Below are 25,156 nucleotides of genomic sequence, written 5' to 3' on the forward strand. Positions count from 1 at the left end.
CACCAGCCTCTGCTCTCAAGCAGATGGGTGTACAGACCTTTGCAATTGGAACCAGGAGCTCTGATCTCACTGAACTGCAGAAGATATCCCATGATCCCAGTAGTACTTTATCTGTGTCTGAGTTTATTGAACTTCCAAGTGTTCAAGAACAGCTCTCCTCTGTGATGAGCACAGTTCTAGTGAGGGCCACGCCCATAACACCAGCAGTAACTGGTAAGAAAGTGAAGCCTTTTTACATTGCACAATAATGGTAGCACACAAAAGCAAGTAAATTGATCCTGAATTTCACAAAATTCAGCTCAGGCAGTTCCACTTTGACAGATCACTTGTGCCAGCATTGATAATTTATACACAAACGTTGAGGTTAGATTTCTTATTGTGACTCTGACACAAGACACTTTTTCCACATGACCCTAAATAAATCTTATATCATATGTCTCTTAGTGGAGAAAAAGCCAACAGGAAGGGATGTTGTGTTTTTGTTGGATGGATCTGATGGCACTAGAACTGGATTCCCAGCTATGAGAGACTTTGTCCAGAGAGTAGTACAGACACTGAGTGTGGATGATGACAAAGACCGCGTCTCAGTGGTTCAGTACAGCAGAGACCCAGCTGTCCAGTTCTATCTGAACACATACACCACGGAAGGCGAAATCCTTGATACTGTCAGAGGTTTGAGCCACAAGGGCGGCAGACCCCTCAACACTGGAGCCGCTCTCCAGTTCTTGAGAGACAATGTCTTCACAGCATCTGCAGGAAGCAGACACCTGGACAGAGTACCACAGGTGCTAATATTGCTAAGTGGTGGAAGGTCATCTGACAGTGTGGATGCACCAGCCTCTGCTCTCAAGCAGATGGGTGTACAGACCTTTGCAATTGGAACCAGGAGCTCTGATCTCACTGAACTGCAGAAGATATCCCATGATCCCAGTAGTATTTTATCTGTGTCTGAGTTTACTGAACTTCCAAGTGTTCAAGAACAGCTCTCCTCTGTGATGAGCACAGTTCTAGTGAGGGCCACGCCCATAACACCAGCAGTAACTGGTAAGAAAGTGAAGCCTTTTTACATTGCACAATAATGGTAGCACACAAAAGCAAGTAAATTGATCCTGAATTTCAAAAAATTCAGCTCAGGCAGTTCCACTTTAACAGATCACTTGTGCCAGCATTGATAATTTATACACAAAGGTTGAGGTTAGATTTCTTATTGTGACTCTGACACAAGACACTTTTTCCACATGACCCTAAATAAATCTTATATCTTATGTCTCTTAGTGGAGAAAAAGCCAACAGGAAGGGATGTTGTGTTTTTGTTGGATGGATCTGATGGCACTAGAACTGGATTCCCAGCTATGAGAGACTTTGTCCAGAGAGTAGTACAGACATTGAGTGTGGATGATGACAAAGACCGCGTCTCAGTGGTTCAATACAGCAGAGACCCAGCTGTCCAGTTCTATCTGAACACATACACCACGGAAGGCGAGATCCTTGATACTGTCAGAGGCTTAAGGCACAAGGGCGGCAGACCCCTCAACACTGGAGCCGCTCTCCAGTTCTTGAGAAACAATGTCTTCACAGCTTCTGCAGGAAGCAGGCACCTGGACAGAGTTCCACAGGTGCTAATATTGCTAAGTGGTGGAAGGTCATCTGACAGTGTGGATGCACCAGCCTCTGCTCTCAAGCAGATGGGTGTACAGACCTTTGCAATTGGAACCAGGAGCTCTGATCTCACTGAACTGCAGAAGATATCCCATGATCCCAGTAGTACTTTATCTGTGTCTGAGTTTACTCAACTTCCAAGTGTTCAAGAACAGCTCTCCTCTGTGATGAGCAAAGTTCTAGTGAGGGCCACGCCCATAACACCAACAGTAACTGGTAAGAAAGTGAAGCCTTTTTACATTGCACAATAATGGTAGCATACAAAAGCAAGTAAATTGATCCTGAATTTCACAAAATTCAGCTCAGGCAGTTCCACTTTAACAGATCACTTGTGCCAGCATTGATAATTTATTCACAAAGGTTGAGGTTAGATTTCATATTCTGACTTTGACACGAGACACTTTTACCACATGACCCTAAATAAATCTTATATCTTATGTCTCTTAGTGGAGAAAAAGCCAGTAGGAAGGGATGTTGTGTTTTTGTTGGATGGATCTGATGGCACTAGAACTGGATTCCCAGCTATGAGAGACTTTGTCCAGAGAGTAGTACAGACACTGAGTGTGGATGATGACAAAGACCGCGTCTCAGTGGTTCAGTACAGCAGAGACCCAGCTGTCCAGTTCTATCTGAACACATACACCACGGAAGGCGAGATCCTTGATACTGTCAGAGGTTTGAGCCACAAGGGCAGCAGACCCCTCAACACTGGAGCCGCTCTCCAGTTCTTGAGAAACAATGTCTTCACAGCTTCTGCAGGAAGCAGACACCTGGACAGAGTACCACAGGTGCTAATATTGCTAAGTGGTGGAAGGTCATCTGACAGTGTGGATGCACCAGCCTCTGCTCTCAAGCAGATGGGTGTACAGACCTTTGCAATTGGAACCAGGAGCTCTGATCTCACTGAACTGCAGAAGATATCCCATGATCCCAGTAGTATTTTATCTGTGTCTGAGTTTACTGAACTTCCAAGTGTTCAAGAACAGCTCTCCTCTGTGATGAGCACAGTTCTAGTGAGGGCCACGCCCATAACACCAGCAGTAACTGGTAAGAAAGTGAAGCCTTTTTACATTGCAAAATAATGGTAGCACACAAAAGCAAGTAAATTGATCCTGAATTTCACAAAATTCAGTTCAGGCAGTTCCACTTTAACAGATCACTTGTGCCAGCATTGATAATTTATTCACAAAGGTTGAGGTTAGATTTCATATTCTGACTTTGACACGAGACATTTTTACCACATGACCCTAAATAAATCTTATATCTTATGTCTCTTAGTGGAGAAAAAGCCAACAGGAAGGGATGTTGTGTTTTTGTTGGATGGATCTGATGGCACTAGAACTGGATTCCCAGCTATGAGAGACTTTGTCCAGAGAGTAGTACAGACATTGAGTGTGGATGATGACAAAGACCGCGTCTCAGTGGTTCAATACAGCAAAGACCCAGCTGTCCAGTTCTATCTGAACACATACACCACGGAAGGCGAGATCCTTGATACTGTCAGAGGCTTAAGGCACAAGGGCGGCAGACCCCTCAACACTGGAGCCGCTCTCCAGTTCTTGAGAGACAATGTCTTCACAGCTTCTGCAGGAAGCAGACACCTGGACAGAGTACCACAGGTGCTAATATTGCTAAGTGGTGGAAGGTCATCTGACAGTGTGGATGCACCAGCCTCTGCTCTCAAGCAGATGGGTGTACAGACCTTTGCAATTGGAACCAGGAGCTCTGATCTCACTGAACTGCAGAAGATATCCCATGATCCCAGTAGTATTTTATCTGTGTCTGAGTTTATTGAACTTCCAAGTGTTCAAGAACAGCTCTCCTCTGTGATGAGCAAAGTTCTAGTAAGGGCCACGCCCATAACACCAACAGTAACTGGTAAGAAAGTGAAGCCTTTTTACATTGCACAATAATGGTAGCACACAAAAGCAAGTAAATTGATCCTGAATTTCACAAAATTCAGCTCAGGCAGTTCCACTTTAACAGATCACTTGTGCCAGCATTGATAATTTATTCACAAAGGTTGAGGTTAGATTTCATATTCTGACTTTGACACAAGACACTTTTTCCACATGACCCTAAATAAATCTTATATCTTATGTCTCTTAGTGGAGAAAAAGCCAACAGGAAGGGATGTTGTGTTTTTGTTGGATGGATCTGATGGCACTAGAACTGGATTCCCAGCTATGAGAGACTTTGTCCAGAGAGTAGTACAGACATTGAGTGTGGATGATGACAAAGACCGCGTCTCAGTGGTTCAATACAGCAGAGACCCAGCTGTCCAGTTCTATCTGAACACATACACCACGGAAGGCGAGATCCTTGATACTGTCAGAGGCTTAAGGCACAAGGGCGGCAGACCCCTCAACACTGGAGCCGCTCTCCAGTTCTTGAGAAACAATGTCTTCACAGCTTCTGCAGGAAGCAGGCACCTGGACAGAGTTCCACAGGTGCTAATATTGCTAAGTGGAGGAAGGTCATCTGACAGTGTGGATGCACCAGCCTCTGCTCTCAAGCAGATGGGTGTACAGACCTTTGCAATTGGAACCAGGAGCTCTGATCTCACTGAACTGCAGAAGATATCCCATGATCCCAGTAGTATTTTATCTGTGTCTGAGTTTACTGAACTTCCAAGTGTTCAAGAACAGCTCTCCTCTGTGATGAGCACAGTTCTAGTGAGGGCCACGCCCATAACACCAACAGTAACTGGTAAGAAAGTGAAGCCTTTTTACATTGCACAATAATGGTAGCATACAAAAGCAAGTAAATTGATCCTGAATTTCACAAAATTCAGCTCAGGCAGTTCCACTTTAACAGATCACTTGTGCCAGCATTGATAATTTATTCACAAAGGTTGAGGTTAGATTTCATATTCTGACTTTGACACGAGACACTTTTACCACATGACCCTAAATAAATCTTATATCTTATGTCTCTTAGTGGAGAAAAAGCCAACAGGAAGGGATGTTGTGTTTTTGTTGGATGGATCTGATGGCACTAGAACTGGATTCCCAGCTATGAGAGACTTTGTCCAGAGAGTAGTACAGACACTGAGTGTGGATGATGACAAAGACCGCGTCTCAGTGGTTCAGTACAGCAGAGACCCAGCTGTCCAGTTCTATCTGAACACATACACCACGGAAGGCGAGATCCTTGATACTGTCAGAGGTTTGAGCCACAAGGGCGGCAGACCCCTCAACACTGGAGCCGCTCTCCAGTTCTTGAGAAACAATGTCTTCACAGCTTCTGCAGGAAGCAGGCACCTGGACAGAGTTCCACAGGTGCTAATATTGCTAAGTGGAGGAAGGTCATCTGACAGTGTGGATGCACCAGCCTCTGCTCTCAAGCAGATGGGTGTACAGACCTTTGCAATTGGAACCAGGAGCTCTGATCTCACTGAACTGCAGAAGATATCCCATGATCCCAGTAGTACTTTATCTGTGTCTGAGTTTACTGAACTTCCAAGTGTTCAAGAACAGCTCTCCTCTGTGATGAGCAAAGTTCTAGTGAGGGCCACGCCCATAACACCAGCAGTAACTGGTAAGAAAGTGAAGCCTTTTTACATTGCACAATAATGGTAGCACACAAAAGCAAGTATATTGATCCTGAATTTCACAAAATTCAGCTCAGGCAGTTCCACTTTGACAGATCACTTGTGCCAGCATTGATAATTTATACACAAAGGTTGAGGTTAGATTTCTTATTGTGACTCTGACACAAGACACTTTTTCCACATGACCCTAAATAAATCTTATATCTTATGTCTCTTAGTGGAGAAAAAGCCAACAGGAAGGGATGTTGTGTTTTTGTTGGATGGATCTGATGGCACTAGAACTGGATTCCCAGCTATGAGAGACTTTGTCCAGAGAGTAGTACAGACACTGAGTGTGGATGATGACAAAGACCGCGTCTCAGTGGTTCAGTACAGCAGAGACCCAGCTGTCCAGTTCTATCTGAACACATACACCACGGAAGGCGAGATCCTTGATACTGTCAGAGGTTTGAGCCACAAGGGCGGCAGACCCCTCAACACTGGAGCCGCTCTCCAGTTCTTGAGAAACAATGTCTTCACAGCTTCTGCAGGAAGCAGACACCTGGACAGAGTACCACAGGTGCTAATATTGCTAAGTGGTGGAAGGTCATCTGACAGTGTGGATGCACCAGCCTCTGCTCTCAAGCAGATGGGTGTACAGACCTTTGCAATTGGAACCAGGAGCTCTGATCTCACTGAACTGCAGAAGATATCCCATGATCCCAGTAGTATTTTATCTGTGTCTGAGTTTACTGAACTTCCAAGTGTTCAAGAACAGCTCTCCTCTGTGATGAGCACAGTTCTAGTGAGGGCCACGCCCATAACACCAGCAGTAACTGGTAAGAAAGTGAAGCCTTTTTACATTGCACAATAATGGTAGCACACAAAAGCAAGTAAATTGATCCTGAATTTCACAAAATTCAGCTCAGGCAGTTCCACTTTAACAGATCACTTGTGCCAGCATTGATAATTTATTCACAAAGGTTGAGGTTAGATTTCATATTCTGACTTTGACACGAGACATTTTTACCACATGACCCTAAATAAATCTTATATCTTATGTCTCTTAGTGGAGAAAAAGCCAACAGGAAGGGATGTTGTGTTTTTGTTGGATGGATCTGATGGCACTAGAACTGGATTCCCAGCTATGAGAGACTTTGTCCAGAGAGTAGTACAGACACTGAGTGTGGATGATGACAAAGACCGCGTCTCAGTGGTTCAGTACAGCAGAGACCCAGCTGTCCAGTTCTATCTGAACACATACACCACGGAAGGCGAGATCCTTGATACTGTCAGAGGTTTGAGCCACAAGGGCGGCAGACCCCTCAACACTGGAGCCGCTCTCCAGTTCTTGAGAAACAATGTCTTCACAGCTTCTGCAGGAAGCAGGCACCTGGACAGAGTTCCACAGGTGCTAATATTGCTAAGTGGAGGAAGGTCATCTGACAGTGTGGATGCACCAGCCTCTGCTCTCAAGCAGATGGGTGTACAGACCTTTGCAATTGGAACCAGGAGCTCTGATCTCACTGAACTGCAGAAGATATCCCATGATCCCAGTAGTACTTTATCTGTGTCTGAGTTTATTGAACTTCCAAGTGTTCAAGAACAGCTCTCCTCTGTGATGAGCACAGTTCTAGTGAGGGCCACGCCCATAACACCAGCAGTAACTGGTAAGAAAGTGAAGCCTTTTTACATTGCACAATAATGGTAGCACACAAAAGCAAGTAAATTGATCCTGAATTTCACAAAATTCAGCTCAGGCAGTTCCACTTTGACAGATCACTTGTGCCAGCATTGATAATTTATACACAAACGTTGAGGTTAGATTTCTTATTGTGACTCTGACACAAGACACTTTTTCCACATGACCCTAAATAAATCTTATATCATATGTCTCTTAGTGGAGAAAAAGCCAACAGGAAGGGATGTTGTGTTTTTGTTGGATGGATCTGATGGCACTAGAACTGGATTCCCAGCTATGAGAGACTTTGTCCAGAGAGTAGTACAGACACTGAGTGTGGATGATGACAAAGACCGCGTCTCAGTGGTTCAGTACAGCAGAGACCCAGCTGTCCAGTTCTATCTGAACACATACACCACGGAAGGCGAAATCCTTGATACTGTCAGAGGTTTGAGCCACAAGGGCGGCAGACCCCTCAACACTGGAGCCGCTCTCCAGTTCTTGAGAAACAATGTCTTCACAGCTTCTGCAGGAAGCAGGCACCTGGACAGAGTTCCACAGGTGCTAATATTGCTAAGTGGTGGAAGGTCATCTGACAGTGTGGATGCACCAGCCTCTGCTCTCAAGCAGATGGGTGTACAGACCTTTGCAATTGGAACCAGGAGCTCTGATCTCACTGAACTGCAGAAGATATCCCATGATCCCAGTAGTACTTTATCTGTGTCTGAGTTTACTCAACTTCCAAGTGTTCAAGAACAGCTCTCCTCTGTGATGAGCAAAGTTCTAGTGAGGGCCACGCCCATAACACCAACAGTAACTGGTAAGAAAGTGAAGCCTTTTTACATTGCACAATAATGGTGGCACACAAAAGCAAGTAAATTGATCCTGAATTTCACAAAATTCAGCTCAGGCAGTTCCACTTTAACAGATCACTTGTGCCAGCATTGATAACTTATTCACAAAGGTTGAGGTTAGATTTCATATTCTGACTTTGACACAAGACACTTTTTCCACATGACCCTAAATAAATCTTATATCTTATGTCTCTTAGTGGAGAAAAAGCCAACAGGAAGGGATGTTGTGTTTTTGTTGGATGGATCTGATGGCACTAGAACTGGATTCCCAGCTATGAGAGACTTTGTCCAGAGAGTAGTACAGACATTGAGTGTGGATGATGACAAAGACCGCGTCTCAGTGGTTCAATACAGCAGAGACCCAGCTGTCCAGTTCTATCTGAACACATACACCACGGAAGGCGAGATCCTTGATACTGTCAGAGGCTTAAGGCACAAGGGCGGCAGACCCCTCAACACTGGAGCCGCTCTCCAGTTCTTGAGAGACAATGTCTTCACAGCTTCTGCAGGAAGCAGACACCTGGACAGAGTACCACAGGTGCTAATATTGCTAAGTGGTGGAAGGTCATCTGACAGTGTGGATGCACCAGCCTCTGCTCTCAAGCAGATGGGTGTACAGACCTTTGCAATTGGAACCAGGAGCTCTGATCTCACTGAACTGCAGAAGATATCCCATGATCCCAGTAGTATTTTATCTGTGTCTGAGTTTACTGAACTTCCAAGTGTTCAAGAACAGCTCTCCTCTGTGATGAGCACAGTTCTAGTGAGGGCCACGCCCATAACACCAACAGTAACTGGTAAGAAAGTGAAGCCTTTTTACATTGCACAATAATGGTAGCATACAAAAGCAAGTAAATTGATCCTGAATTTCACAAAATTCAGCTCAGGCAGTTCCACTTTAACAGATCACTTGTGCCAGCATTGATAATTTATTCACAAAGGTTGAGGTTAGATTTCATATTCTGACTTTGACACGAGACACTTTTACCACATGACCCTAAATAAATCTTATATCTTATGTCTCTTAGTGGAGAAAAAGCCAACAGGAAGGGATGTTGTGTTTTTGTTGGATGGATCTGATGGCACTAGAACTGGATTCCCAGCTATGAGAGACTTTGTCCAGAGAGTAGTACAGACACTGAGTGTGGATGATGACAAAGACCGCGTCTCAGTGGTTCAGTACAGCAGAGACCCAGCTGTCCAGTTCTATCTGAACACATACACCACGGAAGGCGAGATCCTTGATACTGTCAGAGGTTTGAGCCACAAGGGCGGCAGACCCCTCAACACTGGAGCCGCTCTCCAGTTCTTGAGAAACAATGTCTTCACAGCTTCTGCAGGAAGCAGGCACCTGGACAGAGTTCCACAGGTGCTAATATTGCTAAGTGGAGGAAGGTCATCTGACAGTGTGGATGCACCAGCCTCTGCTCTCAAGCAGATGGGTGTACAGACCTTTGCAATTGGAACCAGGAGCTCTGATCTCACTGAACTGCAGAAGATATCCCATGATCCCAGTAGTACTTTATCTGTGTCTGAGTTTATTGAACTTCCAAGTGTTCAAGAACAGCTCTCCTCTGTGATGAGCAAAGTTCTAGTGAGGGCCACGCCCATAACACCAACAGTAACTGGTAAGAAAGTGAAGCCTTTTTACATTGCACAATAATGGTAGCACACAAAAGCAAGTAAATTGATCCTGAATTTCAAAAAATTCAGCTCAGGCAGTTCCACTTTAACAGATCACTTGTGCCAGCATTGATAATTTATTCACAAAGGTTGAGGTTAGATTTCATATTCTGACTTTGACACGAGACACTTTTACCACATGACCCTAAATAAATCTTATATCTTATGTCTCTTAGTGGAGAAAAAGCCAACAGGAAGGGATGTTGTGTTTTTGTTGGATGGATCTGATGGCACTAGAACTGGATTCCCAGCTATGAGAGACTTTGTCCAGAGAGTAGTACAGACACTGAGTGTGGATGATGACAAAGACCGCGTCTCAGTGGTTCAGTACAGCAGAGACCCAGCTGTCCAGTTCTATCTGAACACATACACCACGGAAGGCGAGATCCTTGATACTGTCAGAGGTTTGAGCCACAAGGGCGGCAGACCCCTCAACACTGGAGCCGCTCTCCAGTTCTTGAGAAACAATGTCTTCACAGCTTCTGCAGGAAGCAGGCACCTGGACAGAGTTCCACAGGTGCTAATATTGCTAAGTGGAGGAAGGTCATCTGACAGTGTGGATGCACCAGCCTCTGCTCTCAAGCAGATGGGTGTACAGACCTTTGCAATTGGAACCAGGAGCTCTGATCTCACTGAACTGCAGAAGATATCCCATGATCCCAGTAGTACTTTATCTGTGTCTGAGTTTATTGAACTTCCAAGTGTTCAAGAACAGCTCTCCTCTGTGATGAGCAAAGTTCTAGTGAGGGCCACGCCCATAACACCAACAGTAACTGGTAAGAAAGTGAAGCCTTTTTACATTGCACAATAATGGTAGCACACAAAAGCAAGTAAATTGATCCTGAATTTCAAAAAATTCAGCTCAGGCAGTTCCACTTTAACAGATCACTTGTGCCAGCATTGATAATTTATACACAAAGGTTGAGGTTAGATTTCTTATTGTGACTCTGACACAAGACACTTTTTCCACATGACCCTAAATAAATCTTATATCTTATGTCTCTTAGTGGAGAAAAAGCCAACAGGAAGGGATGTTGTGTTTTTGTTGGATGGATCTGATGGCACTAGAACTGGATTCCCAGCTATGAGAGACTTTGTCCAGAGAGTAGTACAGACATTGAGTGTGGATGATGACAAAGACCGCGTCTCAGTGGTTCAATACAGCAGAGACCCAGCTGTCCAGTTCTATCTGAACACATACACCACAGAAGGCGAGATCCTTGATACTGTCAGAGGCTTAAGGCACAAGGGCGGCAGACCCCTCAACACTGGAGCCGCTCTCCAGTTCTTGAGAAACAATGTCTTCACAGCTTCTGCAGGAAGCAGACACCTGGACAGAGTACCACAGGTGCTAATATTGCTAAGTGGTGGAAGGTCATCTGACAGTGTGGATGCACCAGCCTCTGCTCTCAAGCAGATGGGTGTACAGACCTTTGCAATTGGAACCAGGAGCTCTGATCTCACTGAACTGCAGAAGATATCCCATGATCCCAGTAGTATTTTATCTGTGTCTGAGTTTACTGAACTTCCAAGTGTTCAAGAACAGCTCTCCTCTGTGATGAGCAAAGTTCTAGTGAGGGCCACGCCCATAACACCAACAGTAACTGGTAAGAAAGTGAAGCCTTTTTACATTGCACAATAATGGTAGCACACAAAAGCAAGTAAATTGATCCTGAATTTCACAAAATTCAGCTCAGGCAGTTCCACTTTAACAGATCACTTGTGCCAGCATTGATAATTTATTCACAAAGGTTGAGGTTAGATTTCATATTCTGACTTTGACACAAGACACTTTTTCCACATGACCCTAAATAAATCTTATATCTTATGTCTCTTAGTGGAGAAAAAGCCAACAGGAAGGGATGTTGTGTTTTTGTTGGATGGATCTGATGGCACTAGAACTGGATTCCCAGCTATGAGAGACTTTGTCCAGAGAGTAGTACAGACACTGAGTGTGGATGATGACAAAGACCGCGTCTCAGTGGTTCAGTACAGCAGAGACCCAGCTGTCCAGTTCTATCTGAACACATACACCACGGAAGGCGAGCTCCTTGATACTGTCAGAGGTTTGAGCCACAAGGGCGGCAGACCCCTCAACACTGGAGCTGCTCTCCAGTTCTTGAGAAACAATGTCTTCACAGCTTCTGCAGGAAGCAGGCACCTGGACAGAGTTCCACAGGTGCTAATATTGCTAAGTGGAGGAAGGTCATCTGACAGTGTGGATGCACCAGCCTCTGCTCTCAAGCAGATGGGTGTACAGACCTTTGCAATTGGAACCAGGAGCTCTGATCTCACTGAACTGCAGAAGATATCCCATGATCCCAGTAGTACTTTATCTGTGTCTGAGTTTACTCAACTTCCCAGTGTTCAAGAACAGCTCTCCTCTGTGATGAGCAAAGTTCTAATGAGGGCCACGCCCATAACACCAACAGTAACTGGTAAGAAAGTGAAGCCTTTTTACATTGCACAATAATGGTAGCACACAAAAGCAAGTAAATTGATCCTGAATTTCACAAAATTCAGCTCAGGCAGTTCCACTTTAACAGATCACTTGTGCCAGCATTGATAATTTATTCACAAAGGTTGAGGTTAGATTTCATATTCTGACTTTGACACGAGACACTTTTACCACATGACCCTAAATAAATCTTATATCTTATGTCTCTTAGTGGAGAAAAAGCCAACAGGAAGGGATGTTGTGTTTTTGTTGGATGGATCTGATGGCACTAGAACTGGATTCCCAGCTATGAGAGACTTTGTCCAGAGAGTAGTACAGACACTGAGTGTGGATGATGACAAAGACCGCGTCTCAGTGGTTCAGTACAGCAGAGACCCAGCTGTCCAGTTCTATCTGAACACATACACCACGGAAGGCGAGCTCCTTGATACTGTCAGAGGTTTGAGCCACAAGGGCGGCAGACCCCTCAACACTGGAGCCGCTCTCCAGTTCTTGAGAAACAATGTCTTCACAGCTTCTGCAGGAAGCAGGCACCTGGACAGAGTTCCACAGGTGCTAATATTGCTAAGTGGAGGAAGGTCATCTGACAGTGTGGATGCACCAGCCTCTGCTCTCAAGCAGATGGGTGTACAGACCTTTGCAATTGGAACCAGGAGCTCTGATCTCACTGAACTGCAGAAGATATCCCATGATCCCAGTAGTACTTTATCTGTGTCTGAGTTTACTCAACTTCCAAGTGTTCAAGAACAGCTCTCCTCTGTGATGAGCAAAGTTCTAGTGAGGGCCACGCCCATAACACCAACAGTAACTGGTAAGAAAGTGAAGCCTTTTTACATTGCACAATAATGGTAGCACACAAAAGCAAGTAAATTGATCCTGAATTTCACAAAATTCAGCTCAGGCAGTTCCACTTTAACAGATCACTTGTGCCAGCATTGATAATTTATTCACAAAGGTTGAGGTTAGATTTCATATTCTGACTTTGACACAAGACACTTTTTCCACATGACCCTAAATAAATCTTATATCTTATGTCTCTTAGTGGAGAAAAAGCCAACAGGAAGGGATGTTGTGTTTTTGTTGGATGGATCTGATGGCACTAGAACTGGATTCCCAGCTATGAGAGACTTTGTCCAGAGAGTAGTACAGACACTGAGTGTGGATGATGACAAAGACCGCGTCTCAGTGGTTCAGTACAGCAGAGACCCAGCTGTCCAGTTCTATCTGAACACATACACCACGGAAGGCGAGCTCCTTGATACTGTCAGAGGTTTGAGCCACAAGGGCGGCAGACCCCTCAACACTGGAGCTGCTCTCCAGTTCTTGAGAAACAATGTCTTCACAGCTTCTGCAGGAAGCAGGCACCTGGACAGAGTTCCACAGGTGCTAATATTGCTAAGTGGAGGAAGGTCATCTGACAGTGTGGATGCACCAGCCTCTGCTCTCAAGCAGATGGGTGTACAGACCTTTGCAATTGGAACCAGGAGCTCTGATCTCACTGAACTGCAGAAGATATCCCATGATCCCAGTAGTACTTTATCTGTGTCTGAGTTTACTGAACTTCCAAGTGTTCAAGAACAGCTCTCCTCTGTGATGAGCAAAGTTCTAGTGAGGGCCACGCCCATAACACCAACAGTAACTGGTAAGAAAGTGAAGCCTTTTTACATTGCACAATAATGGTAGCACACAAAAGCAAGTAAATTGATCCTGAATTTCACAAAATTCAGCTCAGGCAGTTCCACTTTAACAGATCACTTGTGCCAGCATTGATAATTTATTCACAAAGGTTGAGGTTAGATTTCATATTCTGACTTTGACACAAGACACTTTTTCCACATGACCCTAAATAAATCTTATATCTTATGTCTCTTAGTGGAGAAAAAGCCAACAGGAAGGGATGTTGTGTTTTTGTTGGATGGATCTGATGGCACTAGAACTGGATTCCCAGCTATGAGAGACTTTGTCCAGAGAGTAGTACAGACATTGAGTGTGGATGATGACAAAGACCGCGTCTCAGTGGTTCAATACAGCAGAGACCCAGCTGTCCAGTTCTATCTGAACACATACACCACGGAAGGCGAAATCCTTGATACTGTCAGAGGCTTAAGGCACAAGGGCGGCAGACCCCTCAACACTGGAGCCGCTCTCCAGTTCTTGAGAGACAATGTCTTCACAGCTTCTGCAGGAAGCAGACACCTGGACAGAGTACCACAGGTGCTAATATTGCTAAGTGGTGGAAGGTCATCTGACAGTGTGGATGCACCAGCCTCTGCTCTCAAGCAGATGGGTGTACAGACCTTTGCAATTGGAACCAGGAGCTCTGATCTCACTGAACTGCAGAAGATATCCCATGATCCCAGTAGTATTTTATCTGTGTCTGAGTTTACTGAACTTCCAAGTGTTCAAGAACAGCTCTCCTCTGTGATGAGCAAAGTTCTAGTGAGGGCCACGCCCATAACACCAACAGTAACTGGTAAGAAAGTGAAGCCTTTGTACATTGCACAATAATGGTAGCACACAAAAGCAAGTAAATTGATCCTGAATTTCACAAAATTCAGCTCAGGCAGTTCCACTTTGACAGATCACTTGTGCCAGCATTGATAATTTATTCACAAAGGTTGAGGTTAGATTTCTTATTGTGACTTTGACACAAGACACTTTTGCCACATGACCCTAAATAAATCTTATATCTTATGTCTCTTAGTGGAGAAAAAGCCAACAGGAAGGGATGTTGTGTTTTTGTTGGATGGATCTGATGGCACTAGAACTGGATTCCCAGCTATGAGAGACTTTGTCCAGAGAGTAGTACAGACACTGAGTGTGGATGATGACAAAGACCGCGTCTCAGTGGTTCAGTACAGCAGAGACCCAGCTGTCCAGTTCTATCTGAACACATACACCACGGAAGGCGAGATCCTTGATACTGTCAGAGGCTTAAGGCACAAGGGCGGCAGACCCCTCAACACTGGAGTCGCTCTCCAGTTCTTGAGAGACAATGTCTTCACAGCTTCTGCAGGAAGCAGACACCTGGACAGAGTACCACAGGTGCTAATATTGCTAAGTGGTGGAAGGTCATCTGACAGTGTGGATGCACCAGCCTCTGCTCTCAAGCAGATGGGTGTACAGACCTTTGCAATTGGAACCAGGAGCTCTGATCTCACTGAACTGCAGAAGATATCCCATGATCCCAGTAGTATTTTATCTGTGTCTGAGTTTACTGAACTTCCAAGTGTTCAAGAACAGCTCTCCTCTGTGATGAGCAAAGTTCTAGTGAGGGCCACGCCCATAACACCAACAGTAACTGGTAAGAAAGTGAAGCCTTTTTACATTGCACAATAATGGTAGCACACAAAAGCAAGTAAATTGATCCTGAATTTCAAAAAATTCAGCTCAGGCAGTTCCACTTTAACAGATCACTTGTGCCAGCATTGATAATTTATTCACAAAGGTTGAGGTTAGATTTCATATTCTGACTTTGACACGAGACACTTTTACCACATGACCCTAAATAAATCTTATATCTTATGTCTCTTAGTGGAGAAAAAGCCAACAGGAAGGGATGTTGTGTTTTTGTTGGATGGATCTGATGGCACTAGAACTGGATTCCCAGCTATGAGAGACTTTGTCCAGAGAGTAGTACAGACACTGAGTGTGGATGATGACAAAGACCGCGTCTCAGTGGTTCAGTACAGCAGAGACCCAGCTGTCCAGTTCTATCTGAACACATACACCACGGAAGGCGAGATCCTTGATACTGTCAGAGGTTTGAGCCACAAGGGCGGCAGACCCCTCAACACTGGAGCCGCTCTCCAGTTCTTGAGAAACAATGTCTTCACAGCTTCTGCAGGAAGCAGGCACCTGGACAGAGTTCCACAGGTGCTAATATTGCTAAGTGGAGGAAGGTCATCTGACAGTGTGGATGCACCAGCCTCTGCTCTCAAGCAGATGGGTGTACAGACCTTTGCAATTGGAACCAGGAGCTCTGATCTCACTGAACTGCAGAAGATATCCCATGATCCCAGTAGTACTTTATCTGTGTCTGAGTTTACTCAACTTCCAAGTGTTCAAGAACAGCTCTCCTCTGTGATGAGCAAAGTTCTAGTGAGGGCCACGCCCATAACACCAACAGTAACTGGTAAGAAAGTGAAGCCTTTTTACATTGCACAATAATGGTGGCACACAAAAGCAAGTAAATTGATCCTGAATTTCACAAAATTCAGCTCAGGCAGTTCCACTTTAACAGATCACTTGTGCCAGCATTGATAATTTATTCACAAAGGTTGAGGTTAGATTTCATATTCTGACTTTGACACAAGACACTTTTTCCACATGACCCTAAATAAATCTTATATCTTATGTCTCTTAGTGGAGAAAAAGCCAACAGGAAGGGATGTTGTGTTTTTGTTGGATGGATCTGATGGCACTAGAACTGGATTCCCAGCTATGAGAGACTTTGTCCAGAGAGTAGTACAGACATTGAGTGTGGATGATGACAAAGACCGCGTCTCAGTGGTTCAATACAGCAGAGACCCAGCTGTCCAGTTCTATCTGAACACATACACCACGGAAGGCGAGATCCTTGATACTGTCAGAGGCTTAAGGCACAAGGGCGGCAGACCCCTCAACACTGGAGCCGCTCTCCAGTTCTTGAGAGACAATGTCTTCACAGCTTCTGCAGGAAGCAGACACCTGGACAGAGTACCACAGGTGCTAATATTGCTAAGTGGTGGAAGGTCATCTGACAGTGTGGATGCACCAGCCTCTGCTCTCAAGCAGATGGGTGTACAGACCTTTGCAATTGGAACCAGGAGCTCTGATCTCACTGAACTGCAGAAGATATCCCATGATCCCAGTAGTACCCTATTTGTTTCTGAGTTTACTGAACTTCCCAGTGTTCAAGAACAGCTCTCCTCTGTAATGAGCACAGTTCTAGTGAGGGCCACGCCCAAAACACCAACAGTACCTGGTAAGAAAGTGAAGCCCTTTTACATTGCACAATAATGGTAGCATACTAAAGCAAGTATATTGATCCTGAATTTCACAAAATTCAGCTCAGGCAGTTCCACTTTAACAGATCACTTGTGCCAGCATAGATAATTTATTCACAAAGGTTGAGGTTAGATTTCATATTGTGACTTTAACAGGGGAAACTTGTAAAACATCAACCTAAATAAATCTAATATTTTATGTCCCTTAGGAGAGAAAAAGCCAACAGGAAGGGATGTTGTGTTTTTGTTGGATGGATCTGATGGTACTAGAACTGGATTCCCAGCTATGAGAGACTTTGTCCATAGAGTAGTAGAGAAACTAAATGTGGAAAATGATAAAGACCGCATTTCATTGGTTCAATACAGCAGAGACCCAGCTGTCCAGTTCTATCTGAACACATATACCACGAAAGGCGAGATCCTTGATACTGTCAGAGGTTTGAGGCACAAGGGCGGCAGACCCCTCAACACTGGAGCTGCTCTCCAGTTCTTGAGGGACAATGTCTTCACGGCTTCTGCAGGAAGCAGGAGCCTGGACAGAGTTCCACAGATGCTAATATTGCTATGTGGTGGAAGCTCATCTGACAGTGTGGATGCACCAGCCTCTGCTCTCAAGCAGATGGGTGTACAGACCTTTGCAATTGGAACCAGGAGCTCTGATCTCAATGAACTGCAAAAAATATCTCATGATTCCACTAGTACGTTATTTGTGTCTGAATTTACTGAACTTCCCAATGTTGAAGAACAGCTCTCCTCTGTAATGAGCACAGTTCTAGTGAGGGCCACGCCCATAACACCAGCAGTACCTGGTAAGAAAGTGAAGCATTTGTACATTGCACAATAATGGTAGCACACAAAAGCAAGTAAATTGATCAGGAATTTCACAAAATTCAGCTCAGGCAGTTCCACTTTGACAGATCACTTGTGCCAGCATTGATAATTTATTCACAAAGGTTGAGGTTAGATTTCATATTGTGAAATTGACACAGGACACTTTTGCCACATGACCCTACATAAATCTTATATCTTATGTCCCTTAGTGGAGAAAAAGCCAACAGGAAGGGATGTTGTGTTTTTGTTGGATGGATCTGATGGCACTAGAACTGGATTCCCAGCTATGAGAGACTTTGTCCAGAGAGTAGTAGAGACACTGAGTGTGGATAATGACAAAGACCGGGTCTCAGTGGTTCAGTACAGCAGAGACCCAGCTGTCCAGTTCTATCTGAACACATACACCACGGAAGGCGAGATCCTTGATGCTGTCAGAGGCTTAAGGCACAAGGGCGGCAGACCCCTCAACACTGGAGCCGCTCTCCGGTTCTTAAGAGACAATGTTTTCACAGCTTCTGCAGGACGCAGGCACCTGGACAGAGTTCCACAGGTGCTAATATTGCTAAATGGTGGAAGGTCATCTGACAGTGTGGATGCACCAGCCTCTGCTCTCAAGCAGATGGGTGTACAGACCTTTGCAATTGGAACCAGGGGGTCTGATCTCACTGAACTGCAGAAGATATCCCATGATCCCAGTAGTACTTTATCTGTGTCTGAGTTTACTCAACTTCCCAGTGTTCAAGAACAGCTCTCCTCTATAATGAGCACAGTTGTAGTGAGGGCCACGCCCATAACACCAACAGTAACTGGTAAGAAAGTGAAGCCTTTTTACAATGATGATTTCATAACTTTCACATATAACATACATTATACATAAACCTAAATATGTTTCAAGTTTGATATGCAGAAATCACAAGGCTACCAAGAAAGCCAACAGTAAATGTTGTTGTACAACATATTAATATTAAGTGTAAGTTGAGTTACTCCCCCCACAATGAAGGCGAACATTTCATTATGACAAATGTTTTGAATCAGTTCCAATTGTATATGTCGAAAGCACTGCTTGCATGCTTTTTTGGTGTTGTAAAGAAAACTAAAAATTGCTACATGCTTTTAAACTTCACCGTTGAATTATCAATTGTGAGCGAAAATTTTAAATACTGCTAGCCTGCTTTAATATTCTGTTTTCTGCTTTAGTATTCTATTATCTGTGAAAACAAACTGTGCACACATCACGTATATTTTTTGTTAATCAGTTATCTTTTTAGGGACCTCATGGTAGTTCTCTTACTTGTCATTCATAAAATAAGGTAACAAACCACCATTGTATGGTTCAAAATAATGTCATTGGTAGGATTTTAAAAAACGTAGTTTACCGAGGTTAAGTTGTTTGGATGCCTACCCCGATCTTCATGATTTGACACCTCTCTGCCTCCTTTTCTTGTCTTTCTGTATTGTCTAATGTCAACTAAAACGCATTAAAAGGCAAAAATTGACGAATTTATAAAAGCATAATTCACCATAGGTATAGTAACATTAAAACATCTGACAGTTTAGAGTTACAGAAGATAGCATTTGATACCAGTCATGCTCATTGACTGGTATCAAATTGTCTGACTTCACTGACCGGGGATTTTATGATTCTTTCCACATAAAGCCAATATTAGGCCAAATGCAGTTTTTTTTTTAAATGTTGTTTATGTTGTTTGTGACATCTCAGGTTCCAGAGCAACAGAGCTTGTGTATTCAGTGAGCATTTGAGGCTCTTCTGTTATAGAATGGACCGGTTGTAATTCACCTTCCTTGGTTGTCTTTATCTCTGGACAGGCTTTAATTCAGGCCTTTAACTTTGAACTTGTCTTTCTAGACTTAGCAGTCCTCTCTGATTTCATCATGTAATTTTAGTTTTTGTCCCATTCTAAGTATGCAGTTTAAACATTTGTGGCATACTGTACTTCACTGCACTTCAATGTCAGCAGCCAGTTGTTCTCATGTTCATTTCACTAATACTCTCACAGTTTTTTGTAATACCTTTCATATTTATTCTTTTCTATTAATTTATATTAACATCTGGTTGCTTCTTTTGGTGTCCTGATACTAGTAAGGGTAGCAGTCATTAGAAAAAAGCAGATTTTACTTAAACTAAAAAAGTGAAAGTATCCCATATCACATAAACAATAAAGAGATAGCAAGTCAGATGGACATTTAGGTAAACAAAATAAGATTTATTAGAAATGATAATAATGGGATTACTGGATTGACTGTACTGTACTGTATATCATTATTTTATATTTATATATATTAAATTTTTTAAATTCTGATTATTAATAGATTTAGAGACATTACAATCAAGTTGTCATAGGTAGGTAACTGATTCTCATATTGTGGGCAGTTTTGGTTCCCTCTGTCAATTTAGTCCAGTAGTCAATTAAAAGGTTATCATCCATCAGTCCTCCTTATAGCTACTATTACATATTTTCATGATTTGTATATCATATTACCTTGTCTCTTTCTCTTTTAGCTGAGACGCAGGGCCCCCGGAAGGATATCGTTTTCCTGGTTGATGGATCTGTAGCTGTTGGACTAGAATTTCCTATCATCCAGGAGTTCATACGCAGGGTTGTGGAGAATCTCAATGTTGGCGAGAATAAGATACGCATTGCTGTGGTCCAGTACGGCGACAGTGCTCAGGCAGACATGTACCTGAACTCACATACAACCAAAGAAGGTGTTTTAAATGGTATCAAGGGAATTACACATCAAAGAGGAAGACAACGTAACCTGGGGCAGGCATTGCAGTTTGTCAATCAGGATGTTCTGACAGCAGCACGTGGTAGCAGGAAGCAAGAGGGTGTACCACAATTTGTAATTGTCGTCTCCAGTGGGTCATCTACAGATGACATCAATGTTGCAGCATCTGCCCTTAAACGATCTGGAGTTCTTCCCTTAAGCATTGGGACGAGGGATGTTAATCCAAGAGAGCTCCAGGTAGTGTCATATGTGTCCAGATTCGCCTTCCCTATAGATGACCTCCCTGGCCTGTACACAGTCCAAAATAACTTAATCACCACTATCACTGAGCTGTCAGAAGATGACATTACCAGGATGCGTCCAGAATTCCCAGCCACTGATGGTAATTATACTCAACTTTTATTTAAATGTAATTCACAAACCTAATTTTAAGGAAAACTGGGAAACTATGCAAAATGTCAATAAAAAGAAAATGTGATTTTCAAATAATTTTTATTTGGAAATACCACAAGGACAAAGAGATTTGATTATTTTTAAATGTGTAACATATATGTGCTAATTTTTAATTTGATACTAGCAGCACATTTCAAACAATTTAGGAGAATGCCATTACCTCTTCATTTAAGAACCTTCTGGAAGTTTTTAGAACCCCAGGAGACCAATTGCTTTTATTTTTAAAGCAAGACTTAATTTTCCCCATTGCTGCTTGATATAGGATTTGCTGCCTCCTTCTGACATGTTTTTCACTTAGAAATGCTTCAAATGTTTGGAATAGATGACTTTGGTACCTAAACACTAATTACTGAACCATACTGTAGTATTACCTGCAGTATGTGGTTTGACACTTACTTAAATAAGCAAGACCTACCCTTTAAAACAAAAAGCTGAATGTTTCAGTATTAATAGTGCCTTCCCAAAGTTTGTAGAACATCACAGATGTTAGCTTTTGAAATCACAGTTGTTAGCACAGATGTTAGCTTTTGAACAGTGTTAACTGACAACATTTTTCAGAGATGTTCCTGAGTCCACACAGTTTTTTCTCTCAGAAAATTTGCCATCTCAGGGCCTGACGATCAAAGCCATTCACCATTGGATTTTGGCCTTGTCCTTTTGCATACAGACATTTATCTTGATTTGTTTTGATTCTCTGAATGTTTTCATGATATTGTTTATTGTTGATGATGAAATACCCAAATTTCTTGCAATTTTATGTTCAGACACTTTATTCTTCATTATTTCACAAAGTGATGATCCTCGCCCCTTTTTAAGACTCATCTTTTTAAGTTTTTGTCTCAACTTGTTTGAGATCCATTGACGGCATCAATTTAAAGATGAGCACTTAGTTTTCTAAAAATAATTTTTCAGTTTCAACATAAATTGTATACATTAATAAATTGTCTTTTTATTATTTACAACCAAAACCAGGTTCCAAATTGAAATGTGATTTGTAAAGTATTGCATTCTCTTTACTTACATAGCATCCTCACTTTTCCAGAAATGGGATTTGGAGATTGTCACACATCTCATTTAAAATAGTAAATTCACATATTTTTGCCTTTTTTGTGTGCAGTTTTCCCACCAGAAACCCCAGGACAAAAAAAGGATGTTGTATTTCTAATTGATGGCACAACAGCAGCACGTAATGATTTCCCTGCCATCCGGGATTTTATAAGAAAAATTGTGGATAAGCTGGATGTAGGATTGGACAAGGTCAGAGTTTCAGTGGTACAATACAGTGAACAACCAAAAGCAGATTTTCTTTTGAATGAACTCTCTACTAAAGATGAGGTACGCCAGGCTGTGGCAAAACTTCGAAGTAAAGGTGGAAATCAGCTAAACACAGGCCATGCGCTTGAGTGGGTTTCCAGAAACATCTACCAGAGGTCAGCAGGAAGCCGGATTGAGGATGGTGTGCCTCAGTTCCTCATCCTATTTACAGTTGGCAAGTCGTCAGATGATGTATCCATACCAGCTGACCAACTGAAAAGAAACCGGATTGCACCCCTTGCCATCGGTTCAAAAAATACAGACATTGAGGAACTGAGACAAATTTCGCTAAAACCAGAACTTGCATCTCAAATTGCACGTTTCCAGCAAATACCTTCAGTTATTGAGTCAAAACTCACTGATTCACTCAATACAATATCCATTGAGGATATCATCAGAGCCTATGATCCTGTCACAGTTGGTAATGATCTTACTATTACTATTATCTTACTATGTCAATTTACCTTTTAGATGTAAATGCTATATCATCAACTTTGTTTTTTAAATATTTTTTTACCTTTATTATATAATTTGCTAATGGTGCATTGGCAAATCAGGATTAAATGTGTTGTCCACCTCAGCAAAAAAAAGCCCTAGTCTTTGGCAAACATTCTTTAAAATAAATGTTTATCTGCCTTTTTTCTTTGTGGTGCTTATTTTGCAGAACCTCTAAGTCTTGGGCGAAAGGACATTATCTTCCTTATTGATGGCTCTGACAATACAGGTCCTTCAGGTATTGCTCATATTCGTGACTTCATCCTCAACATTGTCCAACAACTCGATGTGCAGCCGGATGGAGTACGTGTAGCTGTTGTCCAGTATGCAGAAAATTACAAGTCTGAGTTTTCACTCAAGACACACCCCACCAAGCAAGGTGTTATTTCTGCTATCAAACGACTGCGACAGATGGGTGGCCGGTCATCACATCTAGCTGAAGCCATCAACCATATAATAGAAAAAGAGTTAATACCTACTGCTGGTGCTCGTCCAATTGAGGCCTCCCAGCATCTTGTGGTTCTCACAGGTGGACGTTCCCCCCAAGATGTTTCAGTTTTAGGACCACTTCTTAAAGGTTCCCGGGTAAACTGCGTTGCTATTGGAACTGGTGGTGCAGAGAAAAAGCAGCTAAGCCAAATTACTACCACCCCAGATGATGTCCTTCTGGTACCTGCTTTCACTGGTCTACCGAGAGTCAAAGATAAGCTTATTGACAGATTAAGACAGATTATCCCTGAAGAACCACCCACAGATACTATTGATCCCGGTATGTTAAGAAAAATATAAAAACATTACAGACACAATACAATGCACATGTTTTATCCTAAGCCATTATATTATTTAAGAAAGGTCCAAATTTAAAGAATGACTTTAATATAATTTATACTAATTTCTCACAATTCTTGTCCACTTTTCTTCTCCATGTTGGCTTTGACATCTCATCTTTTTTCTAATGACAGACCAGACTCCACCTAAAAAGGCGGACATAGTGTTCTTGGTAGATGGCTCCATTAACTTCGGCCAGGAAGGCTTCAATCAAGTGATGTCGTTTATTGTAAACCTAATTGACCTGTTCTTCACTGAGAGAGACAACCCACGGATTGGCCTGGCTCATTATGCTGCAGATGTGAACGATGTCTTCTATCTCAACACTTACAAGGACAAGCAAGACATCCTAAGCGCTATTAGCCGAGCAGAGTACAAAGGTGGAAATAAAATCAACACTGGTACAGCCATTCGCCATGTTCAAAATGTTCACTTTACCAAAGAAAAAGGCAGTAGGGCAGATGAGGGCACTCCTCAGATTCTGATGATTATCACTGGTGGAACCTCAGCTGATGACAGCAAATCAGCAGTCCTTGGTCTGAAGCAGAAAGGTGTGAGAGTCTTTGCTGTAGGAGTGGGCAATGTTGAGAATGAGCTAGAAACCCTAGCAAGTGAGACGTCCACTTCGGCACGAGCAAGCACGGTTCAGGGACTTTCAGAGCTTAATGAGCAAATCCTGGAGACTTTGGCTGATGATGTAAAGGGGAAACTGTGTGTTGGAGGGCCAGATGTTCCAAAACGTAAGAGAAACGGTGTTATCTTATTTTTAATAAAAGATCTTAATTAGTTCATAGTTAATTTAGAACTTGAAAGAATTGACATTTTCAATTACAAATACTTTCTGTGATTCACAAATATGCCTAAAATAAAACCATGCTTTGTTTTATAGCTTGCAGTGTAGAAGTTTTGGTGGGCTTTGATGTTTCTGCCCAGAACATCTTCAGTGCTCAGACCAACCTACAAAGCAAGATGAGTGCCATTCTTCAGAGGATTTCCAAAATGGCAGCTATCAGTTGCTCGTCTGGTCAGATTCCCTCTGTACAAGTGGGAATGCTTGCCATGGACTCTGCTTCTGAGCCTGCCCACCTAGATTTCACAGACAATGCTGATGAGCTGTTTGAGTCTTTTAGAGCCTTGCGAAACCGTGGACCATTTGTCTTCAATGGAAAGACCATCTTGGCTTACAACAATAGGTTCAAAGCCAGACAAGACAGTGTTGTCAAGGTTGGTTACCAATTTATATTAGAGAACTCCCAAAGTGATTTTTAATCTTAGTCCTTAGTCTCAGGGAAATAAACATATCTTAAAGAATTAGTATCACCTAAAGCTAATCAAAACCATTTTATTTTCTTAACTCCACTGTGTTATGTACAGAAGCCTGCTAGTGTTGCATCTCTCTCATTTCTTCTTCAAATGTGAGGTCCGAGTCAGATTTAGTACTAGCACATCAGAATAAAACAAAAAGTGCAAGAACTGCAAGACTGAATAGTGTTGTCATCCATTTAAAGGTTGTCATTCATCTGACTGATGGTCTTGACGGCTCATATCCAGAAATGAAAAAGGCAGTTGAGGAGCTACGCCAGTCAGGTAAATGATACAATACAAATTTACCCGCGATGACCCTCTAGC

General features: G+C 42.8%; 1 protein-coding gene across 9 annotated transcripts in view; it reads left to right on the plus strand.

Annotated features, from left to right (window-relative positions):
- The window catches only part of LOC137132500 (collagen alpha-3(VI) chain-like), a 120,198-nt gene that overhangs the window by 81,413 nt on the left and 13,629 nt on the right, over window positions 1-25,156 (plus strand). For 8 of the 9 annotated variants that reach the window (XM_067515032.1, XM_067515033.1, XM_067515034.1 and 5 more), the window contains 6 exons: window positions 20,208-20,819; window positions 22,008-22,625; window positions 22,869-23,468; window positions 23,662-24,267; window positions 24,417-24,751; window positions 25,036-25,114. In XM_067515032.1, the coding sequence (XP_067371133.1) occupies window positions 20,208-20,819; window positions 22,008-22,625; window positions 22,869-23,468; window positions 23,662-24,267; window positions 24,417-24,751; window positions 25,036-25,114 (2,850 nt within the window). Of the gene's footprint in view, window positions 1-16,282; window positions 16,834-17,064; window positions 17,665-17,895; window positions 18,496-20,207; window positions 20,820-22,007; window positions 22,626-22,868; window positions 23,469-23,661; window positions 24,268-24,416; window positions 24,752-25,035; window positions 25,115-25,156 lie in introns of those variants that run through there. The other variant, XM_067515040.1, reaches the window with a different exon arrangement.

The sequence above is a fragment of the Channa argus genome, chromosome 9 (assembly GCF_033026475.1).
Source record: "Channa argus isolate prfri chromosome 9, Channa argus male v1.0, whole genome shotgun sequence".
Classification (NCBI taxonomy): domain Eukaryota; kingdom Metazoa; phylum Chordata; class Actinopteri; order Anabantiformes; family Channidae; genus Channa; species Channa argus.